The 22,578-nt window shown below is 38.4% G+C and overlaps 1 protein-coding gene across 9 annotated transcripts in view; it reads left to right on the top strand.

The window, feature by feature from the left end:
- LOC131466571 (complement C3-like) overlaps positions 1 to 18,503 on the top strand; it is an 86,687-nt gene extending 68,184 nt beyond the window's left edge. For 4 of the 9 annotated variants that reach the window (XM_058639894.1, XM_058639893.1, XM_058639892.1 and 1 more), the window contains 41 exons: positions 381 to 543; positions 723 to 817; positions 1,423 to 1,511; positions 1,940 to 2,022; positions 2,105 to 2,210; positions 2,530 to 2,632; positions 4,006 to 4,126; positions 4,219 to 4,334; positions 4,468 to 4,614; positions 5,640 to 5,739; positions 5,854 to 5,945; positions 6,029 to 6,220; positions 6,343 to 6,489; positions 6,661 to 6,790; positions 7,184 to 7,231; positions 7,434 to 7,631; positions 7,714 to 7,837; positions 7,933 to 8,021; positions 8,393 to 8,532; positions 8,950 to 9,162; positions 10,271 to 10,334; positions 10,435 to 10,524; positions 10,713 to 10,916; positions 11,261 to 11,336; positions 11,473 to 11,632; positions 11,750 to 11,845; positions 12,177 to 12,327; positions 12,582 to 12,667; positions 12,961 to 13,038; positions 13,137 to 13,292; positions 13,392 to 13,454; positions 13,548 to 13,629; positions 13,713 to 13,761; positions 14,672 to 14,762; positions 14,873 to 14,962; positions 15,550 to 15,652; positions 15,768 to 15,857; positions 16,971 to 17,063; positions 17,168 to 17,251; positions 17,467 to 17,602; positions 18,087 to 18,503. In XM_058639894.1, the coding sequence (XP_058495877.1) occupies positions 381 to 543; positions 723 to 817; positions 1,423 to 1,511; positions 1,940 to 2,022; positions 2,105 to 2,210; positions 2,530 to 2,632; positions 4,006 to 4,126; positions 4,219 to 4,334; positions 4,468 to 4,614; positions 5,640 to 5,739; positions 5,854 to 5,945; positions 6,029 to 6,220; positions 6,343 to 6,489; positions 6,661 to 6,790; positions 7,184 to 7,231; positions 7,434 to 7,631; positions 7,714 to 7,837; positions 7,933 to 8,021; positions 8,393 to 8,532; positions 8,950 to 9,162; positions 10,271 to 10,334; positions 10,435 to 10,524; positions 10,713 to 10,916; positions 11,261 to 11,336; positions 11,473 to 11,632; positions 11,750 to 11,845; positions 12,177 to 12,327; positions 12,582 to 12,667; positions 12,961 to 13,038; positions 13,137 to 13,292; positions 13,392 to 13,454; positions 13,548 to 13,629; positions 13,713 to 13,761; positions 14,672 to 14,762; positions 14,873 to 14,962; positions 15,550 to 15,652; positions 15,768 to 15,857; positions 16,971 to 17,063; positions 17,168 to 17,251; positions 17,467 to 17,602; positions 18,087 to 18,207 (4,659 nt within the window). In that variant the 3' untranslated portion in view covers positions 18,208 to 18,503. The remainder of the gene's footprint in view (positions 1 to 380; positions 544 to 722; positions 818 to 1,422; positions 1,512 to 1,939; positions 2,023 to 2,104; positions 2,211 to 2,529; positions 2,633 to 4,005; positions 4,127 to 4,218; positions 4,335 to 4,467; positions 4,615 to 5,639; positions 5,740 to 5,853; positions 5,946 to 6,028; positions 6,221 to 6,342; positions 6,490 to 6,660; positions 6,791 to 7,183; positions 7,232 to 7,433; positions 7,632 to 7,713; positions 7,838 to 7,932; positions 8,022 to 8,392; positions 8,533 to 8,949; positions 9,163 to 10,270; positions 10,335 to 10,434; positions 10,525 to 10,712; positions 10,917 to 11,260; positions 11,337 to 11,472; positions 11,633 to 11,749; positions 11,846 to 12,176; positions 12,328 to 12,581; positions 12,668 to 12,960; positions 13,039 to 13,136; positions 13,293 to 13,391; positions 13,455 to 13,547; positions 13,630 to 13,712; positions 13,762 to 14,671; positions 14,763 to 14,872; positions 14,963 to 15,549; positions 15,653 to 15,767; positions 15,858 to 16,970; positions 17,064 to 17,167; positions 17,252 to 17,466; positions 17,603 to 18,086) is intronic. The other 5 variants (XM_058639898.1, XM_058639891.1, XM_058639890.1 and 2 more) reach the window with 5 other exon arrangements.
- Positions 18,504 to 22,578: the final 4,075 nt, after the last annotated feature.

Below are 22,578 nucleotides of genomic sequence, written 5' to 3'. Positions count from 1 at the left end.
CGAGTGTTAGAGTGTGTTGTTTGTATTATTATTATTCCTCATCAGTAAAATTTCACTGCCCATGGTGTATATTATATCGTATATTAACCCTATTATTACTACTTACTATGAACCTTACACTTAAATATTATTATTATTATTATTATTATTATTATTATTAATAATAATAACAGTAATTGTTTTTATTTTATATCTTTATTTCAAGAGTTTTGTTTTTATCTTATTTAAGTGCTTACACTGTTTATATTTTGTATTTGTCACTTGTTTAGCTCTGACCATTTTGCTGCTGTAAAAAATGAATTTCCCCGGTGTGGGATCACTAAAGTCTAATCATATACACCTGTCCTGCTCCTCATTACTGATTCCTCTGCTGCCTTCAGATCCCCGCTGAAGAGTTTAGCAGGGATGCCACCATGAAGCAGTATGTCTACCTGCAATCTCAGTTTCCTGACGACCTGCTGGAGAAAGTCGTCCTTGTGTCCTTCCAGTCCGGCTACATCTTCATCCAGACTGACAAGAGCCTCTACACCCCCGGCAGTAAAGGTGGGTTCAGTTCAACATCGGTGCTAAACAACACACACACATCTCTGTGACAGTAGTCCACATATGATAGTTCATCAGAACACACTGTGTATCACTGTGTGGATTTATTCATGACAATTTCTAACACTCTGCATTTTTAAAGGGAATCAGTCTAATCAGCCTCTTTCTCTTCCTGTCAGTTCTTTACAGGATGTTTGCAGTGACACCTCGTATGGAGCCCATTGAGAGTGATGGAAACAATCTTAAGGATTCTTCCATTGACATTGAGATTATGGTATTGCATTCGCTATATTAAGCACAAAATAGAAAGTATATCAGCATTTACCTACTTTCTTCATTGTAAGCAAAATGTATAGATTCAGGACCACATGTTCTTTAAAAAGTTCCTTCTATTGTAACAGCCATCACTGACTGTAAAATTAAATGGTCGATGGCAGGAGGCACCAACCTTTTTTAAACTCGGTGCTACCTGAAGGGTGCAGAATTTTATCCATTTTTACCAGTTAAATTATGAACATTGCCTTCAATAGTGTACATTTAGGGCACAAGCACAAAACCAGAGGCCGGAATGGAAGTGAGCCCAAATTGTTTTATGAAGTGATCATTTGTCTTTGAAAAGTGTACAGGTTTCTAATTTGAAATTTACATTTGTCATTTGAAAATCTGAAAAGCAAACGTAATTTGGAAATCAAATGACATGATCATAGTTAATGTAGTCACACACACACACACACATTCATTCAGAATTACTTTACTCTTCAGCTGCAGACATGTATCAACATTTGTAAAATAGCCAAGTGACAGTCATTGAGTTGATGACAACCAGGGATGATGTGGCACTGTTGAACTTTGTTTTTTGTTTGTTTTGTTTGTTTTTAGACTCCTGACGACATAACTTTACCTGTTGGTTTAATCTCTCCATCATCGGGGATCTACTTTGGTGTTTTCCAACTTGAAAAAATTGTCAGGTTAGTTTTATTTAGTTTTATCATTTACAAAAGGTCGATACCACTCTCATAACATCTCATAAAAATGTTATAAGATCCAGGGGATAATTAGCATAGCTTCACATGGACATTGGTAACGGGAGGAAACAGCCTGACACTGTTGGCTGTTGCCAAGAGACATAAAAAAGGCTAGTCCAGCACACTGTGCAGTAAAAACTATCCATTGATCCTTATCATAAATATAAAAGATACACAATCTTAACTAACTTGTGTGATATAGCTATATGTGTATTATAATTTATCTTTAGTTGGTATTGTTAGAAATACAGTCTAAAGAGAAATGTTAGTTGGGATTTGGAGACACACATGACACGAGTAACTGTGTGTGTGTGCGCGTGTGTGCACGTGTGTGTGTGTGTGTGTGTGTGTGTGCGTGCGTGCGTGCACAGTCCTGGAGTCTGGAAAGTGGTGGCCAAATTCCACAAGAACCCACAGCAGAGCTACACTGCAGAGTTTGAGGTCAAGGAATATGGTGCGTCCCTTTTACCTGAAATTTACCTTTGAACTCATGATGTAAGTATTTATTTACTTTCTGGTGTTGGACACATATTAAGTTTCATTTAGATTTCCAGTGCTGCCGAGTTTTGAGGTGAAGTTGATGCCTGTGAGCTCCTTCTTCTATAAGGACAGTCCAGAGCTCACTGTCAACATCAAAGCTACGTACGTATATGTGTGTGTGTGTGTATAAGTGTGTGTGTATGTATATATATGTGTATATGTGTATATATATATATATATTTGTGTATGTGTATATATGTATATATATACACACACATATGTATATATATGTGTGTATATATGTGTATGTATATATGTGTGTGTATATATGTGTGTATATGTATGTATATGTATATATGTGTGTGTATATATATATATATATATATATATATATATAAGCTGAGTGAAAGAGAAAATAATGTTATTGTGTTGCTGCTTTTGTCTGACTTTCATTGAAACTGCATGTTTCTTGTGGTTTCAGGTATCTGTCTGGTGAAGATGTGTCGGGCACAGCACAAGGGATATTTGGGGTTGTGCTTGAAGGTCAGAAGAGGAGCTTTCCAAAGTCTGTTCAGAGAGTAGCGGTGAGCACATTATATTTATTATTTGATTTAATTCTTAAAAAGAGAGATTAAAAAAAGCAACACAAACAAAAAAAAGATATGAAAACAATTCAACTATAATCTTAAATTAGTTAAGTCATCAGTTGATTGTTTACTTGCACAATCTTTCACAAAATTCATTATCTCAGCAAAAAATACTGTCAACATTTTCCATGTTGTGTTAATACCTGCATTATCTGCTTTAAGATTATTTGCAGGAAGACTAGGAGCTATATTTAAAAGAGGTTATTGAACTCATTTGCTATTTTGTTTAAATTATTAATTTCTACATTATTTTTCATTAGGTAATTTGGATTTGTTGGCTTTTATTTTATTACATGATTTATTATTCCTCATGTAACCTTGCTATTTTTATTTAATAGGTTATTTTAGTATACATCACTGCCAGGGACTCATCAATAGTTCATGTTGTGCAGTTAACTTTGACAGTTCCCCTGACATATAGCATATCTTTTAAATTCTTAGTCTTAGTCATCTGTTGTCATTTTGTATCAGTGGTGGAGTGGCTCAGTGGTGATGACCACCTGTGGTTAAATCCCCATGTGCAAAGACTTCATTGTCACAAGTTCAACTCCACCCCTGGCAGATTGTACTCAATTCCCCTGTAAGTCGCTTTGGAGAAAAGCGTCTGCTAAATGAGATGTAATGTATTATGCTTACTGTTGGCATGTTGCTTGTATGGCTGATACCTTGGCTAGTGGATCCTGTTTACAGGTGTGGCCTAGGCCTGGTAGCCTGGCAGTTGGTAGATCATCCCTGTTCAGAATCTTGTCCAGTGGACCATGTCCACTGCAGCCAGACACTATTTAGCCACAAAGCTTAGAAAAGACTGCAGTTAAATCCACAATGTAAAAGGTTACCAAGATGTTACCATATTTTCAGAGTTGTGAGGTGTTGTTCACCAGTTGGGCCATGTAGGCCGAATGAAAGCTACAACAACAGCAACAGAACTTGTTAATGGATGAATTATAGTCCATAGTATTGAATATGCATGCAGATCGAGGACAGATAAATTCCGTAATCCTTAAAGTATAAAAGTATTTCTAAGTATTATTAAAATTTAAGTTGCAGTCAAATGATCCAAGGAGTTAAATACTCAAAGGCACAGCACGTCAGCCATCTTGGACCAGTTGGGCCACATGGGTTGTAAAGTTAGGCCTTTACCTCTGAGACACAATCAGAGAGACTAAACAATTTAGGATTTTCAGTTTGCCTGTTGTCACCAACCCCACCAGTTAAATTATTTATGTATCTATATGATGATGAGAATAAATCAAAGTTGACTTTGTAGCTTACATCTAAATGTCCACTTACTCTTTTTTTTGTTGTGTTAGGTTGAAAATGGTGCTGGAGTGGTCAAACTGACGAGGGAACACATCACACAGACCTTCCAAAATATCGACAACCTTGTGGGGAGTTCCATATTTGTAGCAGTCAGTGTGCTGACAGACAGTGGTAAGAAAAACAGTCTGTGTCACATGATCATGTGTGATTTGAATTTCATTGATCAATAAGAAAATGTAAAACACATTATGTCAACTCAACAGGTAGTGAAATGGTGGAGGCAGAGTTGAGAGGCATCCAGATCGTTACATCCCCCTACACCATTCACTTCAAGAGAACGCCCAAATATTTCAAACCAGGAATGCCTATCGATGTTTCGGTAATGCATTTACTCATAATTTATAATTATTATACAATTATATATCAAAATAAATGATTTAAAGGGATCATATGATTTACAAGGACAGTTCAATATATTCTTATTATGTGGCTGTTTGTTTCTTTCATGGCAGATTGAAGTTGTGAATCCAGATGAAGCTCCAGCACAAGGTGTTGCAGTGGTGGTGAGTCCAGGTGATGTGAGGGCTTTGACTGCAGCTGATGGCCTTGCAAAGCTTCCCATCAATACAGAGGCAAGAGCATCAGATCTGAGAATCACTGTAAGTCTCTGAAACATCTTGTTTCCCCTTTTTCCCCCTTTTTCCTTTTTTTTCTCATTTAAAATGAAGTGGCACTACTTCAACATACAACTATTAAAGGGTGGGGTGGAGTGGTTCAGTAGTTAAGACCGATGCCCTGTGCGCAAAAGACTTCATGGTTGCAAGTTCAACTCCCCCCTTCGCAGGTTGTACTCAATTCCCTTGTAAGTCGCTTTGGATAAAGTTGTTCGCTAAATGACATGTAATGTAACTATTGCAACATACTTTTGAATAAAGAACGGTGCTTTTACGCCGTTTCATTTGGCTAAGTGACAGTTGTTACTTTATTTTTAATATATATATTTTTTATTATTAAATGCGCAATCTATATCTCTCCCTGTTGGCTATATGGCCGACAAAATCTTGCCAATCAAATGCAGCCAGTTGAGTGACTCCGTGCCGCGGCACCAGCTGTTAGCCGCTTGGCTGTTAGCCTGTTTACTGTGTCCGACACTGAGGTTCTGGTCTCCTGTTTCCGGGTTTCTGTTGTACACTCCAACCAATACTTTTATCGTGCCGATGTATCTGAATTGGATAATCCCAATTTATTATACTTTTAGTTTAAGGGTGATGTATTTAATTTCCCAAAGAATTAATGTATTATTGTTTTAGTTCAATGGTTATTTATTTTTATTATTTATTTATTGTTTTATTTAAAATATTATTATTTAACCTATCTTAATTTGAACAGTGCTGTTTTATATTATGTTGTGTCTATTTTGTACCATTTGTGTTGCTCTGAATATTTCAAAAATAAATCCAGAGAAACTCAGTACTTGAGTAGTCTTTTTACTGCATACTTTTTTACTTCTACTCAAGTAACTATTATCTTAAAGTAACAGTACTTTTACTTGAGTAATTGTTTTGGCTACTCTACCCACCTCTGGATGATTGACATAGATTACTTTGTCACAGTACAGATCTGGGACCTTTTATATTTCTTTACATTGCTGTGTTTGTAAACCTGTGTGTGTCTCTGATTTTAGGCAAAAACCAGTGATCCTCGTATTTCACCAGAAAGACAAGCATCAGCCACCATGGTAGCTCTTCCGTATAAAACTAAAAGCAACAGCTTCATCCACATAGGTAAATAAAATGCTGAAATACTGTAAATTCAAATGGTAAAACACATTAATCATGATAGAGTAACATGAAAATCTTTTCATTGTGCAGAACTCATCACAAAATTGTTTTTCACAGTTGTGCATACAGCAGAGGTTGAGTTAGGAGACAATCTGAGGATCTACCTCTACTTTAACAGGACGTCAAATCAAGACACTATCACATACCTGGTGAGCCACATGCTATGACCTACTGATCGTTCTGTATAAACTTGTGTTTGGGTCCATGCTGATGTTTTAATCTGTGTCCCCAGATCCTGAGCAGAGGTCAGTTGATCCAACATGGCCGTTACAGGACAAGAGGACAAGTAATAATTTCCCTGACCGTTCCCATCACCAAAGACATGCTGCCATCATTCCGCATCATAGCCTACTACCATCCAAATGACAATGAAGTGGTATCAGACTCTGTTTGGTTGGATGTCAAGGACTCCTGCATGGGCTCGGTGAGACACACAATATTGATATAGTGGAGTTAAACTAAGTAAATGAACAAGATACAATATTTCTATAAAATACAGATCAAATGTGTGTGAAACTACTAATGTTCATTTTTCTTTCCAATTAGCTGAAGTTAGAAACATCGGGACCTGCTGCGTTCTTTGAGCCTCGAAGGATGTTTGGTCTGAAGGTTACTGGAGATCCAGGAGCCACAGTTCAACTGGTGGCATTTGACAATAAGTTGAATAACCAACACCGCCTCACCCAGAAAAAGGCATTTTCTTAAATAAATTTAAAAGTTGTTCAACACAACCTTTAGGGTTCAAGGTTTACTTCAATTCAGTTTTCATCCATCATGTTAAGACATGGAGGATGAAAACTTTAACTCAAGGCCAGCAGTTTGTGGTTTGTGTGTTTGTGTGAAAATGTCTTCCACTCTGTTCAGGTGTGGGACATTGTGGAGAAATATGACACAGGCTGCACCCCTGGTGGAGGAAAGGATGGTATGAATGTGTTCTACGATGCTGGCCTGTTGTTTGAGTCCAGCACAGCTTCTGGAACTCCTTACAGACAAGGTGACACTGTTTTACTCTCAGATCTTTCGGTTTCTCCTTTTCCTCTCACGATCAAGAAATGTAACTTGTTTTGGAAAAAAATAGTTGTGGGAGTTTTGTGGTCCTCGTTCTACTGGCTAATGATGATTACTCCCCTGTGGTGTCCTCCTACTGAAATAGAATGAGAGGCACTGTTTCTTAAATATAGACTTCTTCCTCTCACCACCTTTGTGTTGAGCCGACAACAGATATCTTTAACTCTTAACAAGATTATCTGACATCTGTATTTTGAGGAGACAAAAGGCTTCAATATGAAGTTGAAACCATTCAATAAATAAGGCATGAAATTAAAGAAACAAGCGTAGTTTAACCTTACTGGGCTCTGTTCAATGTTTTGTCTTGTTGCATTTTCAGAACGAAAATGTCCAGCCCCCAGCAGGAGAAGACAAACCACCAGCTTAAGTAAGAACCACAACTGTCAATCACCAGTGATCAAATGTGCAGTCACATTAGGTTTTTTTTATTGTCTGTGGTTTGACATTTTGACTGACTTTTAACTTTGTCCTAATTCAAAGGATAAACTTATCAAAGTGGGTAAAAATAAATCATCATCATTCCTCCTATAACCCCTGTTTCTCTCCTCCACAACTCTCTTGCTTTCCAGTGATTCAGTACAACATTGTTCGACAACATGTATGTTGTCTTGATGGCATGAGGGAAACCAAGCTTTCATACACCTATGAGAGACGCAGTGAGTACATCTCTGATGGTGCAGAATGTGTTCAGGCCTTCGTGCACTGTTGCAATGAGATGACACACCAGCGAGCTGAGAATAAAGAGGACCAACTCCAAGTGGCTCGCAGTAAGAGATGGGTGACAAGGAAGGGGTTGGATATCCATGATTGAAACAAACACAATATTAAACCTTTTTGATGTCTCTCTAGGTGAGGTTGAAGACGACAGTTACATGGACAGCAATGAGATAGTGTCTCGCACTCAGTTCCCTGAAAGTTGGCTGTGGTGGACAGACATCGATCTGCCCTCTTGTCCTCAACACACACCCAACTGGTGAAGCACCACACACACACACACACACACACACACACACACACACATCCTCACTCATGACACCACTAAAATGCCAACTTTTTTTTCTGTTTCAGTGCAACCTCATCATTGATGAAAAACTTTCCTTTACCAGACTCAATGACAACCTGGCAGTTCATTGGCATCAGTCTGTCAAGAACCCACGGTGAGCACTCAGTGAATATCGGTTGTTTCACTTGTATCCATAGACCGTATATCAACATGGACGTAGTTTTCTGGTCACAAACCAAATTCCCATTGTAAAGCCTTAAGATTCATGTTTTGACCACCGCCATGACAGTTTTTGAAACTGAAATCAATAAGTGTGGTGTAGGCAAATTTCCCATAGACTTCCATTGAAGTTTAGTTCTTTTTGCAGCTAGTGGATTTGTCTCTGTTGGTTTACTGCTACTTCCTTCTTACTTCACTGTTCAATCTGGAAGACAAACTTACATTTTTATATACAATCTATGCAATCTTTGCACCTAACTAATCACAGATTTCTCTCATCACTTGCTTCTCCTCCTCTTCTTGAAGGAATCTGTGTCAGTGAGCCGTTAGAAGTGATTGTCAGGAAGGACTTCTTCATTGACCTTAGACTGCCCAACTCTGCTGTCCGTGGAGAGCAGCTAGAAATTAAGGCAATCCTCCACAACTACACCCCCGATCTTATCACTGTAAGTCTGTGACTATGATATTTTTCTCAGTATGTTTGTGATCAAAAAGTAAAAAAAAGGTTATCTATACTCTCTAATAACACTGTATGCGAACATTATATTATATTGTATTGTATATGTCCAAAGCATTGTAATCCCCCCACAGGTGTACACACAGAATCCCACCCTTTGTCAGGTCTGATTGTATTTCTTGACAGAGCATTGAATGAAGAAGACAGCATACATAGACACCAAAATCACCAAAACGTTACTCATTGCAGCTTTAAATTAGCTGTAGCTGTAAGATTGTTATTGTTATATGTTATTTTATTGATGATGAATTATAGAACCTGAAACAGTATTTGCAGCTGATTCACTTTGTGGTGTCTCCTCATCTGTGATCATATGCTCATAACCTCTCTCCATCTCTCTCCCAAGGTGCGTGTGGATCTGGTTGAGACGGAGCATGTGTGCAGGGCAGCGTCTAAACATTCACTATATTGTCAGAAGGTCAGAGTCGGGCCCCTGAGTACACGATCAGTTCCCTTCATCATTATACCAATGACGTACGGACAATTCAGCATTGAGGTCAAAGCAGTCGTGAAGGACTCGCCGCTCAGTGATGGAGTCATGAAGATGCTGCGGGTGATGGTAAGAGAAACAGACGCCATATTCAAACTACAACGGCGTGTTGAAATGTTCTTTAACATTAACAGACAATTTTATCAGATGTGTTGTGTTTGTACACACGTGTAAGAGTCGATGGTCGTATCCAACACCTCTTTATACAACAGCAAAATAATTTGTTGTTCATGTTGTCAAGTTTGGCCACACGGTGAAGTAGTGGTTAGCTCTATTGCCTTGCAGCAAAAAGACCTACATGGAGTTTGCATGTTCCCCTTATGTTTGTTTTGGTTTTTCTCTGGTTTATACCCACAGTCCAAAAACATGCAATATGGGGATAAGGCAAATTGGGCACTCAAAATTGTGAATGAGTGATGGAGTCAATGGTTGTTTGTCTCTACGTGTTTGCCTTACGATGCAAGAACTGTAATTGAGAAAAAAGGAATTAATAAGGATATTTTTATGAATATTTTACAATACATCTGTTTAAAAACACTACCTACAACAGTCCCATATTAAAACATTGCACAAGTGTGGTTGCCAAATTTTCCAAAATACAAAGCAGCACTTTAACACCGGACGCGGCGCAAATTTTATTTTATTTATTATATTACGTGTGTGTGTTGACACTCTGAGCTGTACGACACTTTATCTCTTGTGGAAACGTCTGCAGGGAAGACTGTTGTCTTGTGTGGTTTCACAAAACCATACGGAGCCAGACACTTTGGTTGATGGTGAAAAGAAATGCCCATTTCTCCTGTTTAAAATCACGACAAAAGACATGACAAATTGCGTTGATGTGAACACAGCATTAAAGTACCACAAGGTGTGTTATTATATCAGTGGCAGTGGGTGGCGCAAAAGACCAAAACAAAAGAGAGAACTGACTGACTGACTGACATTATTTTGTGATTATATGGGCTGCACCATTGTTATCTCTAACACCTATTCATTTGATGTTTTCTAAATGTCTGATGACACATTATGGTCATTTTGTCTTATTTAATCAATTTCCTTACATATAGCACCTTTATAGAAACGAGGCATATTTTGTTTCGCTACAGACCAACATATACAGAAAAGAATAAACTTAAAAATAGTTGTGATTATAATGTTTGTGTTGTTGTTTTTCCAGCCTGAAGGTGTACTAATTAAGTCTGTACAGACTATAATTCTAGACCCTACACACAAAGGTACCGGTGAGTCATACATTGAATGCTTTCACTTTATAGTCATTTTATGTTGTGATTGACTTAAAATGACTCCCCCACCCCCCAAACTTTACGTTTCTTCCTCCAGGAGATAAACAAGAAGTCATCCTCAATAGTGGTATTCCAAAGAAAGACTGGGTTCCTAACACACCTACAAGCACACAGATCTCTGTGACAGGTGGGATATCACATTCTGCATTTTAAATGTTACAGACTTACACGGTCAAATCAATGTGCATTGTTTTTTAATACAGTATTGATTTACTGAGGAGATGACCAGCTCACTGGTTTTAGGGGACATTGTATTTGTTACTTTTTTTCCTGTTGATTGATAGTGTTTTGATTTGTCTGGTTATGCATGTGCAGGGAGTGAAGTTGGTCCATTGGTGGAGAATGTGATTAGTGGGAAATCATTGGGTTCATTGATCAGGCAGCCAAGCGGCTGTGGAGAGCAGAACCTGGCCCGCATGAGTCTACCTGTCATCACAACCATGTATTTGGACAAAACTAACCAGTGGGAAACTGTGGGCTTTCAGAAACGAAATGAAGCCCTCCAGCATATCAAGACTGGTGAGATCACAAAGAAGATGTTTATTTTATTCCTCTCTGTGGCTGAAATTGTGTCAAAACAAACAGTGTAACAAACTACTCCTGTACAGATCGAGAGAGCTGCAATGATGACACTGACACTAATTGAATTTGACAACGAGACACGTACTCAAACATCTTCTGCCTTTTAAACTAACAAAACCATCAGACATCAGACAAATATGCTCTAATCAAAGAAAAAAATATTCAGGGCTCCTTCAATGAAAGAGTCAGCTGAAAAGGACTCCTCCAACTGACATAAATGTATGATGCATGGACTGAATGGCACTTGGTAAAAATAAAATGTGTGTTTTGTTTGCATCCAGGCTACAAGAATGAGCTCGCCTTCCAGAAACAAGATGGATCTTTTGCAGTGTGGACCAGGACTAAAAGTAGCACCTGGTGAGACGTTCAAATATAAATGAGCTGATATGTAAATGTTTCCACATCCTCGTCTATCTCTGACTGTGTGAGCATGGGTGTATTTTTCATGTGTTTAATGTAAGTTAACAGTCATCCACTCTCCTCTCTCTCAAAGGCTCACAGCTTATGTGGTCAAGGTGTTTGCCATGTCCTACAACCTGGTGGAAATGCAGAAGAATGTGATCTGTGACGCTGTCAAGTTTCTGATTCTCAATGCACAGCAACCTGATGGCATGTTCAGAGAAGTCGGAAGGGTGATCCACAGAGAGATGATTGTGCGTGAACTCATTCCAGTGACATCATCTATGACAAAAAGCTCATTGAGATGAAAAAAGATTATGTCACACTTTTCAATTCAAATTGAAACATTTTCTGTGTGCATGTGTGTGCAGAGTGATATGCGAGGCTCAGATTCAGATGCCTCCATGACGGCCTTCTGCCTCATCGCCATGCAGGAGTCACGCCAGCTATGTGCTGACACAGTTAGTGTGAGTACCTCACCTGCATGCATTGTATTACACCACTGTGATCACATACTCACTCCACATAAGTGATGGACCAAGCAGAGATTATTTGTTTTTCACCTAATGCACATAAAACAAAGGCAATAAGATATAAATTAAAGCTTGACTGACCTGCTGTTCACTTTTCACATTTGAGGAGCAGCCATTTGTTTGTTGTGTTGTTTAGTTGTGTTTTTGTTCAAGTGCCTGCCTCTCACCGCGCCCCCCATGTTTGCACTGCTTACTTGTTTATCTGTTCTCCTGTCACACTCAGTCCTCCCATCATTTCTTTGTTTCTTGTTTTCCTGATGTCCAGAGTCTGCCTGGAAGTATTGACAAAGCCGTGGCCTACCTGGAGAAGCGTTTGCCCAGACTCACCAACCCATATGCTGTAGCCATGTCATCATACGCTCTGGCCAACCAAGACAAACTGAACAGAGAGATCCTGTACAAGTTTGCTTCCCCAGGTGCAGTTACAGTTCTCCAATACAAGAGAAAAAATATTCTATGGTTCACACAATTTTTTTTCAGAAATATTAACCTCTATTAAAACAGTTTTTGACACTATTTTAATTGTCATAATATCTAAATTGGCCTTTAAAATCTGAGCGCTCATGTCTGCAGGTCAGAATGTGAGATGTAATATTCCATATCAGATGACATTCGGCACAAGTTCTACCCCATAATAAAACAACGTTCTTTGCCTGTGTTTTTCTTACAGAGTTGTCCCACTGGAATGTTCCTAAAGGACGTGTTTATACATTAGAGGCCACAGCTTATGCTCTTCTTGCTCTGGTCAAAGCCAAGGTGAGTCTTGGGAAGTTCACTCGGGGCCCAGGAGAATCTATTTCTTTAATATCCTTCCATATGTTTAAATTAGTGACTTTATCAGTGTAAAGTTATATTTTCCCAAACTTACTGATCTTTAATTCAAGCGCCACCTCTCATTTTGTTTAACATGTGCTTTCTTGAATATAAAGTATTCTTTACAATACTTTATATTAATTAAACATTATTCTCTTTGGTTAATTTGGTTAATTTACTACTGCAGACCTTTATATGGTGTGTTTCAAACCTTTTCTCACCTTCTGTTAATAAAGGCCTTTGAAGATGCTAGACCTATTGTGAGATGGTTCAACAAACAGCAGAAGGATGGTGGAGGCTATGGCTCAACTCAGGTAACAGGACATCCCAACTTGACCTCTAGCTCTTTTTTTTCTTACAAAACTACAAAACAGGTCAATGGACGTTTTATTACTGTTGTTTTTCTGTCCAGGCTACGATGATAGTGTACCAGGCTGTAGCAGAATACTGGGCTAATGCTAAAGAACCAGAGTATGATCTGAACGTGGACATCCATTTGCCTGGCAGGGCCAAGCCAAAGAAGATCAACTTCAACAGGAACAACCACCACACGACCAGAACATCAAAAGTGAGCGTGCACGCTCTGTCACACACTCTGTCAGTGGTTGTCATCAATCCTGTTTTTCTGATCATCTGGTTTCTTTTGTTTTTATTTTGCTCCTCACAGTTCAATGATATAAACCAGGATGTTAAAGTGACTGCGACAGGAACTGGAGAAGCAACACTGAAGGTAAATAAAGCATGTTTCTGTTTTCAGTCATTTATGAATACATTCTATTAAGCACATGCCATAAAACAATGCATTTTGTTCCTGTGTTAACAGATGGTGTCACTGTATTACGCTCTGCCGATGGAAAAAGAGAGTGACTGTCAGAAGTTTGACTTGTCAGTGGAGCTCATCCCAGGTCATTTTATGCCCTCTGCTATTTGAAAATGATTCTGTGCCATGACAAAAATTACATGCTCATCTGGTTTCTTGCTTTTCCAGAGAAAATGGATGAGGATGAGGCGATATACAAACTGAGAATAGAAGTTTTGTAAGTATGGCTCAGAAATGATGCTGGTTTAAAAGGTCCAGTGTGAAACATTTAAGAGGGCTCATTGACAAAAGTTCATATATTACCCATCAGTATAAAATCACCTTTTTGCAGCCTTAGAAAAAGCCTTTTATATGTACTTAGGGCAAAGGCCTTGCTTTATGTTTTAGTTTCAACAGCAGCCCATAATTTCACATTTTGGAGTGAGAGATTGGTTAAACAGTTGTGAATGACTTCTCCCACATAAAGCCAATACATAACCTAACTACAAAAAAAGAAAGAAAAAACATTTAACATTAAGCAGTTGTCGTATGACTCGGCTCTACTCAGTTTGGAATCAGAAAAGTTGTTTTCCATTACTGTAGTATCTCCTCAACGTGGGCAGGGTCATCATAGCACAGCTGCATGAAACGCCTGTGACATCGTTTTATACACACAAACTAGTGACTTGTAAAGCAGTTGTTTTCCGTGTACTGAATCATTAGAATCATTTAATTCAAAAGATGAATTCAGTACTTCCTCAGACTCTGTCACTGAACTAAAATACAGCTGAACAGTTTGTGATTCTGCTCATGATCGCCAGCTTTCAGCAGTGCTATCACTTCTGTTAAATATTGAGATTTTAGAAATGTCCTTGCTAAATGTTGGAGATTAACACGTTTTCAGTGAAGAGTCGAGTTGAGCTGAGTCATGCTAAAACTGTACAATGAAGCGCACCAAAGAAATGAGAGCGTTGTGAATGAGTGTGTACATTCTTTGTGGTATTCATCAGCCACAGTAGTTTCCTGATGTGACTCGGATGTCAGTAATTCTTACACACTGGACCTTTAATGCTTTATTACTTCACGTCTTTCTCAACACGATTGTGTTCTTCATATTTTTCAATTAAATGTGTCCATTTATTGCACAGATATAAGGACAAGGATCACGATGCAACTATGTCAATCTTGGATATTGGCTTACTAACCGGCTTCACTGTCAACACAAATGACCTGGACTTAGTAAGATTTTTACACACACACACTCACTTACAATTCAAAGGTCAATGAACATGAAAAAACAAGATGTTCATGGCTTTCAAAGGTCTCTGACTCTGTATGCTTGTGTCTAGTTGGCCAAAGGACGCGCCCGTACCATTGCAAAATATGAGATGGACACAGTTCTGTCAGAGAGAGGTTCACTGATCATCTACCTGGACAAGGTAAGACATTAGACAATAGGAGTGAAAAAATAGAAAAAGCAATACAAAATGTAATTAAGATTATTAAAAATCAATGTGTTTTGCAATCCAGGGTTTTAAAAGACATTTTTCAATTTTATTTGAACATTTGTACCGTGTCAGAATCTCTCGGCATTGCATTATTATTTAAATGAGTAGGCAAAGCTAAGAAACACTTATTTTCTACTTGGCTTCTTTGTATTTTTTTTTATTATTATTATTAGCAGGGGCAGTTAAATATAGCAGTTAACTTAAATGTACAAATTCCAAACTGCTGTCCAATTCAGTTCAGCTAAATATCAGACTGATTGACCGTCACGTGATGTGCATTGATTTTGGAAATATCTTCCATGGGTTATTGTCTTAAGAAAATGTATCATTCAAATTAGGTTTGAGGAAAATAAGGTTGTAATTATTGATACTAGTGACTTACTATACTTGTAGAATCACAATAAATCACAATGGCAACTTTTAAATTGAATCAGCACCCGAGTATTGTGATAAAAGCATATTGTCCCAGACCTCTCAGACAACCTCACTTCTCATCTTTGCTTTACATTTCTCCACAGGTTTCTCACACACGATCAGATGAGATCACTTTTAGGATCCACCAGACTCTGAAAGTGGGCGTCATGCAACCAGCGGCTGTGTCTGTCTATGAATATTATGACCGTAAGCCTTAAAGACACTTGGATAGATCTGGATAGAGAGTACATAGACAGATTAGCAGTGTTAACAGTGTTGGATTGAATGCACATTTCATCAATGGGTGTCTTTATCGTTGCAGAAACACAATGTGTGAAATTCTACCATCCAGAGAGGAAAGCTGGGCAGCTGCTGAGGCTCTGTAGAGATGGAGAATGCACATGTGCTGAAGGTAAACACTATAGTGTCTCTCTGAAGATGCAGCTGAAAGTACTGAAGGAACTCATAATAACTACTAATATCATGCTTCATTAAAGAACTGATCATTCTGCCGTTTACAACGTCACCTCCTCATCCTCTAAATACTCGCCCTCAGAAACACTAGACACTGTCATGATCTCCACTTCCACGGTCACACACACGATGTCCAGATCTACATTCCTACCAAATCAGTCACCTCTGCCACACACTCCACTAGGAGGATAGGTTTTTCACATTTTGGTCAGTAGTAAAGCTCTGACAATGCCACCCTGTAGATGTTAACCCCCAAAGAAAGTATTTCATCTGCAGATGAAAAAGATCAAAACTACCTACATAAGGGCACAAAGGTTTATTATACCAAGGCAAGGAACCAGAGACGTGGTTCCATCCAACAATAATCTTTATTCCAATTGAACATGTAAAATTAAAACGCCATATAATAACTATAATAGGAGTAGGAATCTGTAGGGCAGAGGCTTACCAGTGGTGAGGAGGGCTAAGGAGGGAGGAGATCCAGAGGGAGTCACCCTCATTCACAACATGTACACTCACATTCACACACATGCCAGAACGCGGCACACAAGATGGAGGGCAGACTGTATATTTCTCACCTTTTCTCCCACTGTCAGCAACTGCCCTCTCTCTCTCACCCCACACATCCACAGCGTAGGTTTAGTCTTTGTCAATAACCTCTAATCATTCATGAAAAGTCCTAAATAAACTACACAACGCCGCAGCATGCCTCCTCACTCACATCCACTCTTGTGATCATTTCATTACACACACTGGCTCTCTGTACCATATCATATTCAATTCCAAATCATTCTTCTCACCTATAAAGCCCCCCATAATCAGGGCCCCCTCATGCCTCTTCAACATGCTCCACCAACATTGCACAGCGCTGAACCTGGAGTGACAGAGACTTTTCCATCGCTGTCTCCTCCCTCTGAAATCCTGATGCTGATTCACACCAATTTAAACACCCATTCACACAATCATACAGTGCATCTACAGTATGAGACACATTAGCATGTACTTATGTTATTGTTTGTATCTTTCCTGTGCGTCTGCTGTTTATTTCCAGAGAACTGCAGCATGCAGAAGAAGGGTAAAATCAGCACTGAGGTGCGCACAGCTAAATTCACTGAGACTTCACCCACCAGCAAAATAGTTTTTGGTAAGACTGAGTGTGAATGATCTGCATTATTTTAACTATAAATGACCAGAATGTTTGTATAAGAAGAGGTTCATAATCATCATCTGCCACTTATCTGTCCTCAGCTTACAAAGTGAGACTGGAAGAATTCATCGATGGTTTGACTGCTGATATTTACACAATGCAGATAATGGAAGTGATCAAAGACGGTGGGTGTGAACAGCCTCAAATGTATCACATTATACATGAGGGGTTTAAATCCCCTCATCTTCTTCTTGGCTAAAAGTAAAGCCATTTTCAACTTATCCTTTTGAATCCATTTGGGAGATATGGGAAAATGATAATCATGTTTTACACTAATGCTTAAGATGTGTGTTTGATCCAGAATTCTCTTCTTTCTCTTCTGGTGTATTTAAAAAAACAGGAACTCATGATGTTGGTCCTCTGGGTAAACTACGCAAATTCCTCAGTTACCCTCACTGCAGGGAGGCTGTAGATCTGGTTAAAGGCAAAACGTATCTCATCATGGGCACATCAGAGGATATTCACAAGGACCAACCGTAAGTTTTTTGTGTGATCAAATGTGTTCTTTATACTCCTGTTCTATCAATGAGTGTCATACTAAACAAACTGTGGTGGTTAGAGCTTGTGTCAGCCGGCAACATTATCATGCTGCACACCAGATGTGATTTGGATGACTACAAACACCAATAAGGGCCCACAACACGTTTCAGAAGTCAATTATATTGCTCTGTAGTTTGATGGTATAAATGCTTCTTGCCTCTGCCCAACCCTGTGCTGCTGCTGTATACACAGGTGCAGCATATACACATTAAATGCCACATTAAACTTTTTTAATGTAAAAAAAAAAAAAGAGTAAATGACATCAACAAAAATCTCCTGAATCTTTAAGTCTATACGTGTTGCTACAAATATTTTTCTTCATATATTCTTTTGTTTGTTTATTTTTTTTGTGGGAGGACTTCCCACTGTCTTCTTACAGTGTGCATACCAGCATCCATGTGATTGCTTCTCTCCCCACAGGGATCAGTATGTGCTCAGCGAGGGAACCTGGATCGAGTACTGGCCCACAGACGCAGAGTGTGGAACAGATGAACACAGGCCAACATGTTTGGGCCTGGAGGGGTTGGTCGCCGTGTATTAGTAGAGCAACTCCAGAAAAGGAACTTTCCTTTTCTCCTTTTTTTTTGTATTTTAGCATTTTTTATCATGCAACTCTTATAAGATCAAGGTTCAATGTGTCTTCATTATCCCTGAGGGGAAATTTGGGTTACAGCTAGCATTCCCATATTTACACATATGACATATAAAATAATTAGTACCACATCACAAGTAACAATATTAAACACAACAATAGAACAAGTGTGATATTTGATTCACTATTAAAGAGACTGATTGCCTGGCAATTTTACTGCACACTTTCACAATGCCCCTTAGGCATTTTTTGTTTACTTCAAAGAAGGTGACCCTTTAAAGAAAGTAATGTAAGAGATTGAAACGCTGTGACACTGTGGAATAAACAATAAAGTCTTCATCTAAATGTCTGCATCACTTTTTTTTGTTATTTAGATGAATGCACATTATTTAAACTTATCACTACTGTGTGGGGGACAGAAATGTTCACTTTTGTTGGTAGTGATTCACTGTTTGATTAATGTATAGCACTATTTCAGAATTGATATTGTTATATTTATATATTATACTGTGTGATATTAACACTGCACTTTATCCACCTGATGCTGCAGCATAAAACCAACAACAGTGAACCTGCAGGAGCTCAATGCACTTCTAGAATCTTCTAGAGTTTCTGACAAATATAATCACTTTAAAAAACACTTCAAAATCGTCCTGAAAGATTCTCAGCTTCTCTGGATAATAAACACCAAGAAACTCATGACAAACAATCAACCTTAAAATTTAATTTGTCTTTTCATGACAGGTCTGAAATTTGGAATTTAAAATAATTGTGGGACAAGGACAGTTTATTATGATATTAAGTGCTTTGATACATGTCACAAGGAATGTTGTTTTATATGTAGGTTTATATAAAGCAGTTGTAGTACTATTAACATGCCATAAGTGATTCAGAAATGTCCTGTCTAAACCTGTAACTTGACTATCTGCTCTTGGTCTCTCTTCTTTCTGTCCCCCACCTCTCCTCTGTCCCCCATTTTTTCCCTTTCACCCCAACCAGCTGAAGCAAATGGACACCCATTTTTCAGTCTGGTTCTGTCAGATATTTCTTCATGTTAATACAGCCAATGAAATGATGCCAGTGGGCCTGTACTGCCCAGAGTGTCCTAGAGCACCTGCCTCAAGGTGAACCCCTGGAGTCAATACTTAGCCAAAGTTGAAATTGGGAGTCTATGCAAAGCAGTATATATTTATTTCTGGTGTCCAGTTTCCATTCATGGAGTGTGAGTGTATAACGAGAAAGGAAGTGTCCATCCTTTCCCCAATGTTCATTGTTAATTGATGCTCGTTAAGTATATTTCTTAGCATGATATGTTTATGTGTGTGTTTTAGTTTTGTGTCTGATAATAAGTGAGTTAATGTTGTGCTGTTTGGACCACAGCATTGCTAGTGTTGTGTGCGTACATCGGATAAAATCCTTTTAAATGCATGTGTGAAGTTTCCATTGTGTAGTTTTCTGCTTTGGCCACAAGATGGTGCCATTGCATTGTATAACCTAGGGAGATTACCTTCCTTGCTGTAGTTTCTGTTGATATGTGGATATTGATGTCTAAGAATATTTGTTTGTTTTTCTTTCCTTTTCTTTGACTGAGGAATGATAAGCCTAATGGTGAGTTTGTGTTGTTAGACTGCTGTCACTCCTGAGCAGATATAAACATGCTGGACTAAACATGACTCCTTCATTCCTGCATTCTGACAGATGCACTGTTTTGTTTAGTGCAAAAACCTCAACGATCCAGTGCTTTCTACTTTCTCCTCATAGTCTCTGTCCACAGGTCACTGAAGTGAAACTGACCCAGCCTTGACTCCTGCCAGTCATTGAGACATCAACGACCAATACTCTCCTAGAAGGAAGACTGAAGTGTCAGAATCCTCCTCTTCTAACTCCTCCTTGAAACCCTCAGCGTCACCATCATCACAGAGGAAAAAATGAAAGAAAGAAAAAAATAATAAAACAGCATGAATTGTGAGAATAAAGTCAGAATTCTGAGGAGTGCCCGAATACTCTTCTGTATACTGTGGATAACAGACATGAAGGTACTTTCTGTTAGCAGATTTGAACATTATAGTTCTCTTGATATTGTGCTTATAGATACCGTCTGTATATATATTTTTAAGAATATTTGTGTCATCATGAATTGCTGTTCCATTAAAACTATTTTGCCAGCTTACTTTGTTGCAGAGTTACGTAGGTCAAGGTTAAATTACACAATCTCTCATGACTGTTTTAATGTGGCACAGAGTGAGTGGAGGACAAGTCTCGTATTCATTGGCACTTCTGTTAGACACAGGGTGTTCCAGTGTGATGTTGCTGTGTGCTCGTGAATGGAAACACTTGCCAGTCAGCTTTTCTCCCTTCTTAGTAACAAAAAAAAATGATGCTTCTCTTTTTTTCCCCCTTAAGACCAACATCAAGATCAACTTCTCATACTGTAAAAAAAAAAAAAGGTTTCACAAAATTCCCCATACATTTGAGGCAGAAAGAGCTTTTATAGCAAAATGTGTGACTGTGACATTATAATGACCAGTGATTATCTTGTATTTCTTGTATTTAGACGGTGGAGATGATTTTGATGACCCCTTGTTGCTGAGATTTTGATTATCAGGTGAGATGATGATGGAGTCTCTGGATTCAGTGACAAAGAGATGTTAACAGTTTGGAATGCTCCCTCATTCTGCCTTAGAGTTACGGTATATGACTCCCGAGCTTAGCAAAAATGTTACAGATCACGATGTCCGGCTCCTTCCTCCGCTGATACCTAGAGACAACCTTGGGGAGGACTGTATTCCACTGTGTTATCTTTCCTTTCCCTCAGCAGATGAAGGAGCAACAATGACACAAGAAAGAACACTCAGAGAACTTACGTGAGCCAAGGTTGCACAAAGGCCTTATTGTAAGACAATGTGATTTGTGAGTAACAGCTGGTCTATAATGAGTTTTTAGCTTTTTCTCTATGAATGTGTAAGTTGCTAATATATGTATAGAATGCCAATAAATGAAGTTTTCCCTTACACACCTAGGGCGTAAATCCACAACTGCACCGCTCATTTTTCCACAAACACAATTTTTTTTTTTTATAGGTCTGATGTTTTGCCAGTGCTGTTGTAAAGTGTGTATTTTACAAAGTGAAAGCTCATAAAAGAGTATATTTCCATGTATTATATGCATATGTTTCATGTGAATCATCAGACCAACCCATTTATGAGTGTGCAGACAGAGTGAGGCCTCAACTCCACCTGTGGCAACCTAGGAAGTGAAAATGAAGGATTTTCAAGAAACCAGTCTTTTCAAATCAACCAAACTACTCAAGATCCACTTCAGGTCAGGCTTTCATCACTTTGATGGTCAAGTATTATGTGACTTTACACCAGACACTAATCAATTGTTCTTCGATTTATTATTTCAGGGCTAGTACATGGCTGCCACTCAGGTATACGTTACTACGCTTGGGCTCTTAAACATCTTTACTGATAATTCTGTGCATAGTTCTTACATATACAAAAACAAGGAAACCCAAGAGGAGGAAAACAGAAAATGACCCACTTGGCTGAATGACCTGCATTTTACAATGGCAATGGTTTTTGAAAGCAATATCAACCTCTGAGTCAATGTTTTGGGAGTTTTCTTGTTTCCCAAGATGCTTAATTACTATCAAACAGCCTGTGAAGAGCCCTAATGTCAGCATGCTAATTTGGGTTTCTTTGGGTTTCTTATTCCAGCATTTATCAATACAGATTTCTTGAGTTGGTTTGTTGATGTTGCTGTTTTATGGTAGTTGGCACCCTTTAATGTTGCATTATTGCCTTCTTATTGTATTCTCCCCCTTATTTATTTATGTCATGTCGCAACTATAACGTACAAATAATTCAGCTGCCAGGTGTTAAAGTAGATCCAAGTTTTAGCATCTTTATACAAGCTCTGAGTATGTCTCAGAGGTCACATGAAGATTTTGACAAATCACTTTTAAAGCTCTTGAAGGCCTAGCGCCTCGTCATATCTTCCTTACTTACACCTTTATTTAAAGTTGAGCCTTTTTTGGGGTTATTGGAATATTTATAGTAGTATTTTTATTATGATTTCAATTGCAGTCTTAAAATCAAACAAAAAAAATAAAAAATAAAGTCAGAATTCTGAGGAGTGCCCTAATACATGTGTCATTATGAATTGCTGTTCGGTTAAAAACATTTTGCCAGCTTACTTTGTTGCAGAGTTACGTAGGTCAAGGTTAAATTACACAATCTCCCTTCTCCTCCTAAGTGGGCTTTATTCTTGATAAATATGTGAACGTGATTGGGGCAAGGTCCATCATTAAACTATAGT

This window comes from Solea solea, chromosome 10, assembly GCF_958295425.1.
Source record: "Solea solea chromosome 10, fSolSol10.1, whole genome shotgun sequence".
NCBI classification, from domain to species: Eukaryota; Metazoa; Chordata; class Actinopteri; order Pleuronectiformes; family Soleidae; genus Solea; species Solea solea.
This window is presented reverse-complemented; position numbering and strand designations above follow the sequence as displayed.